At 39.5% G+C, this 14,758-nt stretch overlaps 1 protein-coding gene across 5 annotated transcripts in view; it reads right to left on the bottom strand.

Moving 5' to 3' along the window:
• Nucleotides 1–3,031: 3,031 nt before the first annotated feature.
• GRB7 (growth factor receptor bound protein 7) overlaps nt 3,032–14,758 on the bottom strand; it is a 56,301-nt gene continuing 44,574 nt past the window's right edge. For all 5 annotated transcript variants that reach the window (XM_075177086.1, XM_075177087.1, XM_075177088.1 and 2 more), the window contains 11 exons: nt 14,454–14,575; nt 14,069–14,146; nt 13,668–13,805; nt 12,285–12,395; nt 12,085–12,183; nt 11,860–11,934; nt 8,540–8,656; nt 8,131–8,191; nt 7,214–7,301; nt 6,091–6,184; nt 3,032–3,783 (listed from right to left, as the gene is read on the bottom strand). In XM_075177086.1, coding sequence (XP_075033187.1) covers nt 3,637–3,783; nt 6,091–6,184; nt 7,214–7,301; nt 8,131–8,191; nt 8,540–8,656; nt 11,860–11,934; nt 12,085–12,183; nt 12,285–12,395; nt 13,668–13,805; nt 14,069–14,146; nt 14,454–14,575 — 1,130 coding nt within the window. In that variant the 3' untranslated portion in view covers nt 3,032–3,636. The remainder of the gene's footprint in view (nt 3,784–6,090; nt 6,185–7,213; nt 7,302–8,130; nt 8,192–8,539; nt 8,657–11,859; nt 11,935–12,084; nt 12,184–12,284; nt 12,396–13,667; nt 13,806–14,068; nt 14,147–14,453; nt 14,576–14,758) is intronic.

Here is a 14,758-nt window from a genome sequence, read left to right as displayed (position 1 = left end):
AGTAAAACAAATTGTTACTGTATCACTGAACCACCCGTGAGATGTCAGCTTATGTGAGGTGCAACGGAGTTTTCAGTCCGGTCAGGTTAGCACAGCAACTGGGACATTCTAATGAAATATTTAGGTCTTGTATTTTCTGAAGGGAATACACATTCAGGGAACTCTAAAGCAGGCTTGTCCAACCTGCGGCCCTCCAGATGTTGTGAAACTACCAGTCCCAGCATGCCCTTCCAGCTATCAACAGGTTGTCTACTGGCAAAGCATGCTGGGGCTTGTAGTTTCACAACATCTGGAGAGCCGCAGGTTGGACAGGCCTGCTCTAAAGCCTTAAGTTGTGACGCTACCAGAACAAAAATGAAATGTGCGAGACGTTATTAATCACTAGGTTTCGTTTACAAAGCAAGGAAAGATGTAGCTTTGCAAATGCCCCTATTTATCCACCTCCCGCACACAGCTGCACGCCCAGTCTCTGGTCTTTGTGAGATTGTTGTTATTGCTGGAAATATGCATGATGGAAAGTAAAATTGACGCTTAAAAATGCGCTTTCCTGTATAAATTGCACCTGGACGCAATACGTAGCATGAGTGCGCATAGCCCTCGTTCAGCCAGAAATACCCTAATTCACCTATCTCCTCCCATCATAAGATGGAAAATACTGCACCCGAGTAGCCATCTTCATGAAAATATAGGTCTATCACGTCACAAGATGCCATTTGTGCTGCATGACCACAATTTCGCACTCCACTATGAATAAAGGAACTCACCTTGCCATTATTTAAGATTACTTGGCAACTTTGTTTTATTTACATAAATTTATTGACTATAAAATCAATATAAAACACTAAAATTAAATAGGAGTGGCTTTGATTTCATTTTAGCAAAAATAAAATAGCAACTTACGTTTCTGGGTTTTCTATAATATTGGTGGCTACTATACCAATTTATCATGAAGTTGCTCCAGAGCCAAGATGGAGTCTGACCAAGTGGCTTGAATTGGATGTGAAGGTGATAGGACCATCAAACACGCAGAACTCTACTATGAATATAAACAAGTATTTTCCTGCCTTAGCTTTGTGCAATATTCTGACATTTTCATTTAATCTGTCCACACCTAATGATGCAGAAAAGGTTTAAGAGATTTTAGTTTGGGTTAGCATAAACTAGCATATATTTTGTCTTCACAACAAAGGGTAATTTAACAAGTATAATCTTATAATTACTAGCAACCTCATTAAGATTTACACACTGCAGAATTGGAACGACATTGTTCATCGTTAGAGATTTTCAGTGCAGTTGAACGTGCTCCTTCAGCGATATCATGTGCTTGGAACGATAATTGTTCATCGTTCCAGGGTACACACTACTGTGATAATGAGCCAATCAGTCGTTTATCGCCTGATTGCCCCATAATTGGCTGAAAACACAGTAGTGTGTAGCCAGCCTAAATGATGTGTCAGCCTGCATTTGAGCTCTAACGTCACTAATGTACAGTATTACATTACTTTTACAGTTTTGTTTACAGAGGTAACAGGTTATAAAAAGGTTATAGAATACAATACACCCAGTAATTGGGAAGTGTACACTATACATAACCCAAAAATAATCATTAGGAAGTATAAACGTATATAAGTAATTGCATAAATAAACCAGCTACTCAATTTGCAATAACACGTTCGTCTAGGTCATACCTTCCAACATTTATCTCTCTGGCAGCCTGATGAGGGTCGTTGCCGCATCACGACAGGGCATGGTTACACCCAAATGGGGGCGTGGCCATACTCCTGAGGCTTGACTTACACTTTCTAAGTGCTAGGCTGCCCCATACTCCCCTCCAGACACCATTTGTGGCACCCATACACCACTGCGGAGCAGCAGTGAATGACACATACCTCCCAAATTTCCACAATAAAATCGGGACTGTCCCACCTAAATCGGAACAGTTGGGAAGTATGGTCTATGGTGCAGTACACACTATATTGTGGCAAAGTGAGTGACTTACCACATGTGTTTATTAGAGTCATCTCTCACAGCTAGCAGGCTCCAGGGTATGGCTGTAATGAGGCCTGGTAGACAAGCAAAACATAGCACCTGTCCTGATCACCTTTATCGAGAGAAAATGGGAGGTGTGAAACTCAGGAGGTGGAAGACATGGGTTTGACACCTGTCAATCAGGCTAGATCTGGGGAGGAGCTTAGGTTGTAAAAAAGTTTGTGTTCCCAGCGTACGGGGCAATCGATGCTGAACAAACTGGGCAATCTAATAGAGAGTTGAACTGTGTTAGTTTTTAATTTATTTTGGCTATTATTGGTATCCTAACAAATAAACAGAAGGCTGTACACCGGAAATATGTTGGAGGTGTCAGTTTCACAATATAGATTTCTTTATTTTGCTTTATGTTCTGTTTTTGCATTTTTTTTGTTTTGTCTATTCATTTGAATATGAAAAAACAGATAAACAGGAAATACAAAGATAGGACTAAACACTTGTGCGTCCAGGCTCCCAAGCTGTTATGTCTTTTCTAACACAAAGGACCTGATTCATTAAGGATCTTAAATGAAGAGGATCCTTATTTCAGTCTCCTGGACAAAACCATGTTACAATGCAAGGGGTGCAAATGAGTCTTCTGTTTTGCACATAAGTTAAATACTGACTGTTTTTTCATGTAGCACACAAATACTTGATAGCTTATTTGTACACTGACATTTAAAGTTGATATGTGTGTTAAATGAAAAAACAGTCAGTATTTAACTTATGTGCAAAACAGAACACTCATTTGCACCCCTTGCATTGTAACATGGTTTTGTCCAGGAGATTGAAATAAGGATCCTCTTCATTTAAGATCCTTAATGAATCAGGCCCAAAATGCTTAACTCGCAAATGAAAACCGTTTTGACTGCTTTATATTTGTTATAGCCGGCTAAAACGTTCATTGCCAAAAATCACACAATATTAACCAATCTTCTATTTAGATTTGATAATGATAAAATTAAATCATAGTTCTTCAAATAGCCAAAGAAGATCACCATAAGACTTTATAACTGGGTAGTGAACAAGTTTTTTATTATTAATGTGACACTTGGGTACATATAAATAAACTTTTTCTCTTCATAAGTAGATTGAGGTTCGGGCATTCTGTACAAAAATAGAGAGAAAATAGAAGACAAAAATATATAGTTCTTATATAAAATATGTGACAATGAACTGGCCGTGTAGATATTTACAGTACAGTGCCTTCAGCAACAGATGCACCATTGAGCATTCCTTCCCCAGACACAGTTTGGGTGTTCTTCTCCTGCCGTCTCTCTTTGGGCATTAGGAGTTTATGGAAAGCTTCTCCTCCACTGGAATTTAGCCACCAAATGTCACATGACAGCCTTGTGAGATGATTGTACCATCATAAAAAATAGAATGTTTAGCTTATTGAATATGTGCTTCCAGAACTCCGTCCGCTCAGGCAAGGATTTAGATCCATACAGTAACAATCTAGAAATATTTTACAAATCCCAGCACTGTACTTATGCTGTCATTTATACCAGCCAAATGTAATGGAGTATCAATCGTGTTGTTGAAACATCCATCTTATTATTTTCTTCAAGAGGCCTGTTCCATCCTCACTTTGTGGCAATTGAGAGACAATTATAGTGCTACAGAAGTGCAATAGTGCTTCAGGGTGCATGGCAGGATACCTCTGTTGATCTGGTGGAACTCAACCAGCTGGATGAGGTCAACAAACTTGGTTTGGCCATCATCCATAGAGAAGTAAGGTCGTCCGTCTTCCTCACACTGAAATAGAAAGAAAAAACACTTTTTTTTTTTTAACAAATGTAAAAGGAGCTAATCAGCCTCAACTTTAGCATTTTATGCCGTTGGCTATGTCATCAATCTGACTTCATAGGCAATTACAAATTACTATATTATGTGAGGTGACAGTGTTGCAAATGTATTTGGTGTGCTCACTGTAAACCTGCTGAACCTGTAAAACTCCTGATTTTTGAACTAAGACTTCTGCCTGAAATTAAATGCTGAAAACTGAAAAACATACTGGGGGCTAGATTTACTAAACTGTGGGTTTGAAAAAGTGGAGATGTTGCCTATAGCAACCAATCAGATTCTAGCTATCATTTATTTAGTCCACTCTTCAAAATGACAGCTAGAATCTGATTGGTTGCTATAGGCAACATCTCCACTTTTGCAAACCCGCAGTTTAGTAAATATACCCCTGGGTGTCAATTACTAAGCACATCCAGGTATTTGGCAATGCACCTCAATGGTCTAAATTCTTTTGGTGGAAAAGTGTAAATCACATCAAAGTTCAATTTTTACCCCTTCATACAACCCCTTTTAAATTAATAAAGTTTTCACTTTTCCTCCTAAAATACTTAGCCGTTTAGTCTTATTTATGGCTTAAATAGATGATGAAAATGAGGACACATTGGGATTATTTTAATTACATGTCACGTTAGTGTGTATGAAGCATTTTATTACATTGTTTGGGGTGCGCCACTGAAGGATAGTAGAGGTCTCATGTTATACTTTTAATGTGGCTGACTTTGCAGAGAAGCATATATGCAAGTGGTGTCCAAGTAATGTATTACACATTATACATAAAATTGTCACCTGTAATACAACAGTCCCCATGCACAGTGCATTGCTTATAATAACAAAAATATGTTAAAGCGTTAAATCAGCTCTACTGCTAGACACAGGGCTGGTGCCTTTATGGGGTGCACATAACTCTAGGTATACTTGAATTGTGAATAACTGTCCTTCTATAGCAGCATCTATAACCATGAAAACAATCAGTGCAGTCTACACTTTGTTTTCATGGTTAAATATGTTGCTAAGGAAGGTCAGTTATACACTTATCTGTCAAATGGAAAAAAGTGTGTTTCTCGGTTTTCAACAGGCAGTTACAGGATGAAATCCAGGAGTTATTCAAGTAAGTTTTAGTACCCAGCAGAATGCAAGGCAAATCATTTTAAGCAGAATTACCCATTAACATTTTAAATGTTCCAAAAAAAATAATTAAATTAAATCCAAAAGAAAACAAAAATAGTTTCATGTTTTCTTCATGTTTCATGTTCTTGAAAGTAAGAACAGTTCCTCAAAATCTTTCAGAAGCTGCTCAAGGCACAATGCTTTACTTCTTAAAGTCTGTTCTCCATTCCTAGACATTAACTGGGATAAATAAGCAATCTCCCATGTTTGGAGAAATTAATTCTGCAGGAGACTTGTTTAATCTTTCTTCACCTATTTACTTGTCACAATTAAAATAGACAATCAGAGAAAATACATTATATTGTTATAGAGGTCTCTTAGTTCTTACTATAGGCAGGATAGAATTGCAAGAGAGCTAATCAAGGCCATACTTGCCAACTCTAACTCTCCCGGAATGTCCGGGAGACTCCCGAAATTCGGGTCGGTCTCACGGACTCCTGGGAGAGCAGGCAAGTCTCCTGCATCCCGCGGTGAATGGCATTATTTTGGCCCCGCCCGATACAACAAAACAGCATTTTCATTGCGGGGGGGGGTTTGGGGGGGGCAGAATGACGCATTTGGCCGCGCCCCACCCCCTCCCGCCCTCTAGTCACGCCCCTCTCCCGGACTACACTTGTCGAAAGTTGGCAAGTATGATCAAGGCCTCTCGCCGCCATTAACATTATTGAGGCATGAGGCATGTGCCTCTTGTCTCAGTGACACAACTGAGTCCTGTTGATGCAATAGGCTTTATTTTAATGAATATTGGTTCCCCCCACAAAATTGTGCCTCACCTGTATGTGATAGGTGCAATTTAAATAAGCTGTCATAAAAATATTCATGCATGTGAGTTAAATAAGGTGCCAGAGAGGTCAAGGGTGAGGAAAGTAGGATGAAAATTATGAGAGACTCTTTGAGATAAAAGAGGTCAGTTGTGGAAGAAAATAATATGCTGTAATCATTAGAAATTGCTTATCTAACAGTTAACTAGTGGCTCTGGGATTACATAACTCATCAATTTGAGCCTGTAGTAAAAAGTCATTAAACTGTCTGCCGTTTCAGAGACTTAATTGCTTTGCCCAGTGCGGTGCTGTGCTGAGGATAGGCACGTACCGGTAAGATGAGGTAGTGCTTGATTTTCTGTAAGTGACACAATGACAAGACAAATCCTTTGGGGTTTCTCGTGCTTTCTCGCACCAGGAACACTCTGAGGGAGACAAGGAAAGAGTATCTGTGTTATGAGAAGGGAGAGGAGGGTTCTGCTACCATTTCATCCTATTCCCCAGGGAGTAGAGCAATACAAATATTATGGTTTCTCTTTGACCGATACCAGTCCTGAGGAATGTTGGTATTGTGACGTGTCTGCTACATGGATAGTAGTAGGAGTCGTCCACCATAAAATGATTTTCTTTCATTTACTAAAAATAAATAAATAACTTTCTGGCTTCTGTGATACTTTTTAGTTATCTATGTAACTCTATTGACAAAGTTATGTAGTTACGTTGCCCTTGGTTACAACGCAGCTCTGCTCTGCTCTCTACATTACATACAATAGTTTCCAGAGTCCAAGGAAAAGCAAATAATCATCCACCTAAAAACTACATAAAGCAGCTAAAAATAAAAAGCAACACATTTAGTATAAGTTGTTGGAGAGTATGTATAAGTCAGTTAAAGTTATCAGAAAGTGAACAGTCCCTTTATTTTTTTCACATGTAAATAAGCCAAAAACAATGTGTTTAATGACATATACAAAAAAAAGCAGGCCATGTGTTATTTTAAAAGTTTATGTCACCCAGAATTCTTGTGACAAATCTAGTCTGTTGTCACTTGTGGGAACTACTGCCACGGGGCTATTAAGGGAGTGTGCACGGACTGATGACATAAGTTGTACCCACAACCACAGCCCCATAACACAACTTGTGCAATTAGTGATGTACATTGGCTAGACGAGGCAGGTTGTGCTAAAACTATGGGATGGAAAAGATTTATTGAGACAGTTGACAGAATTCTAAAACAAATCCCAACATTCTAAAGATCAGCAAATCTGTTAAACATCTAAAGCAAATCAGCAAGCTAGTTAATACAGTGTTTACAGTAAATGTCATAATAACGTGATTTGATGATTGATACTTTAAATAATGGTTGTTGTTCGGTTTGTGAAGAAATACAGAATGAAAGCTTGGTGCGATTGATACAAAGCAACTGACAACTTAATGACCAGGATCTCGCTTCTTACCCATCCACCATTCCTTGTTGCGCTATGAGGCGTTGAGTTTCGTCTCGTGACAGACGCCCATGGTACCACGCCTGAGTTTTGTGTATCACTGAGAGCATGGAAATAACAAACATCACTTATTACTTATTCACAAAGCTCTGATCATAATTAGCGCTGGATATAGACAAAGGTTCATAAAACAAAAGGAAGCAAACTGATTTTCTTTTACAGGACTGTACAGTTTTACAGTGTACAAAACATACAGCATACAGAGATATATAATGCATAGGACATAACATAAAGGACATACAACACGTAAGGACTACAGTAACATGTAAGGATCATCCAGCTAAGTGCGCCTCCTACAGTACAAATGTTATTGGTGGCTGTTTTGCACTAATGTGCCGATTTTATGCAACGTGTGTTTACTGTTCCCCCATGTATAACTCAGGTCCGACCTGCTACAGGTTGCTCAGAATTCTTTTACTGTGGGGTTCCAGAAGCTGGAATAAAGATGTGCTGAGGGTGTACTGTCCATGTTATATGGGAGGTGGATAATGAGCTGCATTGCGTACATACAATGTATTGCACCATGCATATTTTGTAAATGGCATTTATGGCCCTCAAAATAGGCTTAATAGCCCTTAAACAATATGCAGTGTTTCTTAACACATTTCCTTTGTGGGTGCTGTATATATCAGTAATAAGAAGCTGCAGATGGATCATCAGGTTACCTTGTTAATGTAAGTTTTTAAGTGCTTCTTTAACAGTTTCCCTTTTAAGCAATACTTACAAGTCATATGGCACTTCAGCAAAGTCTATCTTCAAGCTGTACACCACCCCTTTGTAGCCGTATGTCAGAGACTTGGGATTACACAACAGAAGTGCACAGAAAACACACTGCTTACAATATAAGTGATCAAGGTATATACACCTACCTGCACTGCTTGGTGTAGTCTGGCACGGGGTGGGCAGACTATAACGGTGAGTTGTTTTCTTCTGCAGAAAGAAAAACACCACTGTATACAGTATATACACATATAGCGACAATTTTATACTGTAAGGGGGAGAGGCCGTACTACAGGCAAACAAGTGAGCATCAGCGTAATCCGGAGCATGTGGCAAAGCAGCGCAAAGCCTGGCAGATCACCTTTATAATAACATGCTACCCCCAGCAGGTATGGTAATACAAGCACAAGCTTGACAACAACTGAGAAACTGGGCAGTGCCATTTCCACTGAACTCTGCGCAATGTAAAGTTGTTTTATTTGGCAGTTTCTACATTGTACTCTAATTACTGTGAGTATATTATTTGTGCAGATATACATTTTGTAACACAGTACTCACTCTCCAAGACTGAGCCTCTTCAAGTGCAACAGATAGCGCTTCAAGTGGGTTCTCTATAACTCGGCCTGTACACCCCGAAAAATCCATGGGAACCAAAGTGCTGTCAGATACACTGTGCTGTGAGGAGCAAAACATTGAGTTACAGTCGGTCTTCTGTAGTCTTACATACTGTAAGGGTTGTGACAGTGTGAGATCAGAAAGAAGAGGGGACCTTCATAATTTCACTTGTGCACAGTTTCATTAAAAGGATATTTTAGCGACATTGGGGACAACTGTACAACAGGAAATGTAGTGCTGCCCCTAATAGCTAATCAGATATTTGTGTTCCTCTTACAAGCTGTACTGGGAGATACATGTAGTATTGGACTGGTGGCTGTGGACAGCAGCCCCTTCTTTTTATAAACATCCCCTATTGTATGTGTTATGTTGTGGAAGTGTGTCAAAACTTGCCTTTAAAGACATTGCTGTCTAAAATTTCACCTGCAAAGTCGCCGATTACCGTTGACTTGCAAAATACGCAGATTAATACATTTACCGCTAGGAGTAGGAAACGGTTAAGTGAAGCTTGGAGTATAGGGTACGGGGGGAAGGAGATGTCTACCTGTCATGTCCACTAGAAGCAAAGGATCTATTTCAATAGACCTCTCTTTAATAAAAACTAATTGGATTAATGAGCTACGGTGATGTGCTGTGGTTTATATAACACACGTGTCCCAAATGATTGTTCTGTTTGCAATTGCAGTTTTCCTTTAAAAAAAAACCTTCTGTTATCAGTATCACAAACCAAGCTGAGAATTACCCCTTTGTCCTTTGCAAACAAATCAATTAAATCCATAGAGGAGCATTAGCTAGTTGTACAGTGAGCATTATAATTGTCACACCTACAAAGACCCAACAATTACCCATTTTTACACCATGAGTGCAGCTGCTTCTGCCACAATTATGCATGTTAATAATACTGCGAAAAATGACCAAAAGTAGATCTGTTTAGTGAAATGTACCAAGTGTGCTTCGATGCCTTGTAAATGACCCTAAATGTGTGCGCTGTCCAAAAAGCAAATCACTTGCTTCCTCTAGTACTTAGTTCAGTATTATCTGCCCACTTTTTCTTTTTGTATATTCTCATTGAAACAGGAAGATTGCAGCTGCCAAGCCACTGTATCGTCATCATCATCACTGTCTATTTATATAGCGCCACTAATTTGCAGCGCTATACAGATAACTTACTCACATCAGTCTCTGCCCCATTGGAGCTTACAGTCTAAATTCCCTAACACACACAGACCAAGAGAAACTAAGTCACCATGCTGCTCACTGTATCTATCACCACCACTACACAATACTGGAAACCACTGTATGTATCACCACCATACAATACTGGAAACCACTGTATGTATCACCACCATACAATACTGGAAACCACTGTACGTATCACCACCATACAATACTGGAAACCACTGTATGTATCACCACCATACAATACTGGAAACCACTGTATGTATCACCACCATACAATACTGGAAACCACTGTATGTATCACCACCATACAATACTGGAAACCACTGTATGTATCACCACCATACAATACTGGAAACCACTGTATGTATCACCACCATACAATACTGGAAACCACTGTATGTATCACCACCATACAATACTGGAAACCACTGTATCTATCACCACCATACAATACTGGAAACCACTGTACGTATCACCACCATACAATACTGGAAACCACTGTACGTATCACCACCATACAATACTGGAAACCACTGTATGTATCACCACCATACAATAATGGAAACCACTGTATGTATCACCACCATACAATACTGGAAACCACTGTATGTATCACCACCACCACCACACAATATACTACAAACCACTGTATCTATCACCACCATACAATACTGGAAACCACTGTATGTATCACCACCATACAATACTGGAAACCACTGTATGTATCACCAGCATACAATACTGAAAACCACTGTATGTATCACCACCACCACCACACAATATACTACAAACCACTGTATCTATCACCACGGCACAATATTGGAGGCATCTACATCTGTGTAATTTCACATCATTTTAAAGGTCAAATCTATACATATGATTCTTGTTCTATAGGAGGGACTCAGTTACGTACATCACTATATGTAGGGTCTACAATAACATTTGACTGGTTTCCTTCATTAATTGAAAGGTTTCAATATTTCAGGTCAGTTTTCATAGCCAATAAGTTCTTCCTGATTATTTAAACACATCATCCCTTAAAAACAAAATCCAATTGTTTGTATAGAGCACATAGTCTAACACATCATTGCATCTTTTCCTCTATGCAGGTCCAGGACCACCCACAACCATGCATGCCGCACTCCTGTAGGAGTCCATCCATCTATCAGCAGCGGACTACACTACAACATACATTTATTACATAGTATTTATCACTTACACACAGCGGAGGCAGCCATTTTGTGGCTGAACTAACATGTTGCATTCTTAAAAATTTTACATAAACCCTCAAGATGGCTGCCTCCAATATTCATGAACAATGGGTACAATTTGAGGGTTTTAGGTAGTTCATATTTGTACCATCACACAATACATCCAGCTTTAAAGGAAAGATAACTAAATGATGATTAACCAGTAATACACTATAACTGGCAGCGTAGACATTAATAGGGAGCTGGAAAATAATGGACATGAACTTGTAGCTGAGAGTGTATTGCTCAGTGTATATCATCATCATCATTTATTTATATAGCGCCACTAATTCCGCAGCACTGTACAGAGAACTCACTCACATCAGTCCCTGCCCCATTGGAGCTTACAGTCTAAATTCCCTAATATAGACACACACTCACACACAGACAGTATATGTGACCATCATCCTGTCTATCTGCCTGCAAGCATGTGTTTCTGTGTGTGTCTCTATGTTATGGATCAATACAATGGCCTTTGACCCGCATGCTCAGGCCCATGTTGCGATTTGATTGGTGCTGTATGTACAGCACTGTATAATTGGAGAGACATGTGACGAGAACACTGAAGTAACACTGCAGGATTCTGTCTCACCAACACAGATCTTGTTCCATGTGTTTACTCAACATTTAAGGCCATGTAGTAGGAATGAGGGTAGCCATAAAAAAGTGTGGTCCAAGCATTGGGAAACTTTCTCAAGAGCTAATTATTAATATTTTTCATTATTATTAGACAAGGCTGATATATGACATAACTGCTCAAGAACTCTTAAATGTCCACAATTAGCATTTTCCTCATCCACCACACACTGGACCTGATACCTCGTGCATTACCTGTTTTTTGAGTTCTGTCCAAGATTGGGGACTGCGTCTGGAGAGCTGGTAATTTTTATAGAGCTGAGCTCCATACTGTGAAAAGAGAGTAAAAGATGGTAGTACCATTTTATAATCCATATATAATACATTAGGTATTCTAGTTCAATGGTCAAAATGGAAACCATAATCCGCTGCAAGTCAGATTATGTTAAGAGTGACAAAGAACATGGCTCCCAGGCTCACCTTAAAAAGACGAATGGCAGTGAGCCAGCAGGTGCGAGACTGTTCATCCTCGCTGCACAAAATCTTCAGCCCTTTTGTGCCGCTGCGCATCTTGGAAGGCTGGAAAGAGGTGGTAAAATCAATGTCTCAATCGAACATAACTGAGAACACTGGGCTAAGAAATACAAGAAAGGCCCTGTGGATGTTTGCATGCCACCTACCTTCAGACAGAACCCAAACTCTGTGGGGGCGCTATAGAGCTTCTTGCCTTGTGTTAAGCAATAAGTATTGGATTCGTTCACATCAGCAAAATACTGTAAGTGCCGAGGGTCCTAAAAGTGATAGATTGTATCATCAAAACATCTTATCAAATAAATGTATGTGATCATCCTGTAGTTCAGTGTTACATAACTTAATGTTTATTTAATTTAAAATAATTATGGACACTAAATAAACAAGGAATGTTTGGTTCTATAAAGGCTTGAGACTATGTGTCTCCATTCTGCCTCAGTGACCACTGCACCATGGAGATGTTTCTCAAGGGACATTTTAGCTGCAGAAATCTGCAGCTTGTTGGTTAATTAAGAAAAATGAAAGCATAAAAGTCCAAGGACTGTAGAATATATTATATGTTTCTATCTATATCATCTATTGGGCTACCATCCATTCACCCACCTATCCATCAATGCAAAGAGCTTACTTTAAAAGGATTGTTCCCCTTTGGACTAACCCTACTAGTTCGGGACATTAACCTCCTGATGAACCCTTTTGTTACTGTAATTCAGCCACACACCTCCAGCATCTGAAAGTCAGAAGATTAAAGAGTTGTTAGTGCTCAGGGTCTACCTGTTCTAACCGTTGATGAGGTGGGAATAAGGAAGGGGGGAGATGGTTGGTCAAATGGGCTCCAGACTGGATTGGCTGTGGCTCCTGTTCAATAAGAAGTCACATTTACTGTATACATATTGTGTAGAACTTTGAATCTCTTGTTCACTTTTCATTGCTAGCAATGACAGCTTTCTCCTCTCCTAGCTGTTGGTATTGGTGATATATGGCGCCATTATGGTACTTAGGGTGTTAGGGGGTGTCCCCAACATAGGCGTGTACTGATTCTGGGGACAGGGTTGTCCCTAAGTAGAAAAGTTGAACACCTCCTTTAAGCATTCAGTCTACTGCTGATTCAAATCATTGGATAATTATAGATTAATTCTAAGCAGAGTTATATTAATATGTATGATATTATATTTATGTGTGCTGTATACTTGCATTCAGTAATATGAAGAGGAACTGCTATATTGCTTCACTTTTTGTTGTCCAGTAAAATATCCACAGATGATTATACTACAGTGGCTACAGGTTCCAAATTCTCTAGAGAAATAGAAGACTTGTTTGGCTTTACCAAACCCATCTAGCATTTGAAACAAGCAGCTCAGACATGGGAGTACTGTTATTTTGCTTTTGGAAATGATTCACAACCCTAGAGCTGAAAACCACCCATTCCATTTAAACATGTAGCGTATGTAACATCAACATAAAATAATGTGTTTCCTTTATATGCAGGATTCATTTTCGTTAACAGTTGTTTTCCAGGTCAGTGTATTTACCTTAGAGGTCCCTTTGGCTGAGTAATAGAGACCTGAGCGGCGCAGGAAAAAAAAGAACCGTTTCCACACTTTGCGGCCGCTCTCCTTCATATGTAAGTAGCCCTGGATCTCCGGCCAGCTGCCCGAATTTAGGAAGTTCTGTCAGGGACAGATTACATGTGTTTAAAGTGATCTTGGCTCTGTGTACATGAACAGTCCAAACTTGCTTCAGTTGTCAAGTCTCTGTAATTCTAAACGGAATGGTGCTTGCTTCAGCCTTCTCTAAACTGTCCAGTCACTGTACAAAATGTCCTGGACACTGTCAGACTGTCAGCAAGAATGTAGAAGACCAGACTTGATACATGTGATCTGTCTAGTGCGTAGCAGGTCAAGATCCTTTGTTGCACTATTCATTTACGTACCTGTATAAGCTCAGAATGAGACAGTCCTTTGTGTGCTTCCAAATTCCCTGCTATCATGTCCTCCGGGAATAATGCATACTGGGAGAGAAAAATATAATGCTGTTCATATAGTAAGTAAATAAGCGCGGTGCTATACTTGGTAAGTTATCAGTATTCTTTCACCCCTAGTTTGTTTAAAGTAAGTTCATGATATGCGATCCCTCATCCCTAGTGATCACATGATGCAGAAGTACAATGAGTAAAATATTTGTGTGGAGGTTATTAATCCAGACGAGTATGACTAGAGCATACCTGAATGGCAGGAGAAAGAGGAACCTGTAATTACGAGAGAGACATGTGCAACCATTTATCTGCTTTGTGTAGACACAGGGCTCTTTGTACTCACCGGAGATCCCCGGAACAGTTCATACTTGGCAAAATTCTTGCGAAAAATAAACTTGCTGTCTCCTCCTGCAGGCCACATAGCCTGAACCTCCACCACTGACTCGTGATCTTCAAGGCACCGTTCTGCAAGACAGGAGAACATATATTTATACTGCAATAATGGTGGTGAAACCAACTACAGTTTCCAGTGAGTCTGCCAACGCTGCACAAGCAATTGGTTTAAGGGTTTAAACGGAAAGGGTAAGATCTATATGTCCAATATCCACATTTTAATCTTTTTAGTAACATAATTATCCCTATTGACAC

This window comes from Mixophyes fleayi, chromosome 6, assembly GCF_038048845.1.
Source record: "Mixophyes fleayi isolate aMixFle1 chromosome 6, aMixFle1.hap1, whole genome shotgun sequence".
In the NCBI taxonomy this organism is placed as follows: Eukaryota; Metazoa; Chordata; class Amphibia; order Anura; family Limnodynastidae; genus Mixophyes; species Mixophyes fleayi.
The sequence above is the reverse complement of the archived record's forward strand: the minus strand, read 5'-3'. Positions and strand labels throughout refer to the sequence as shown.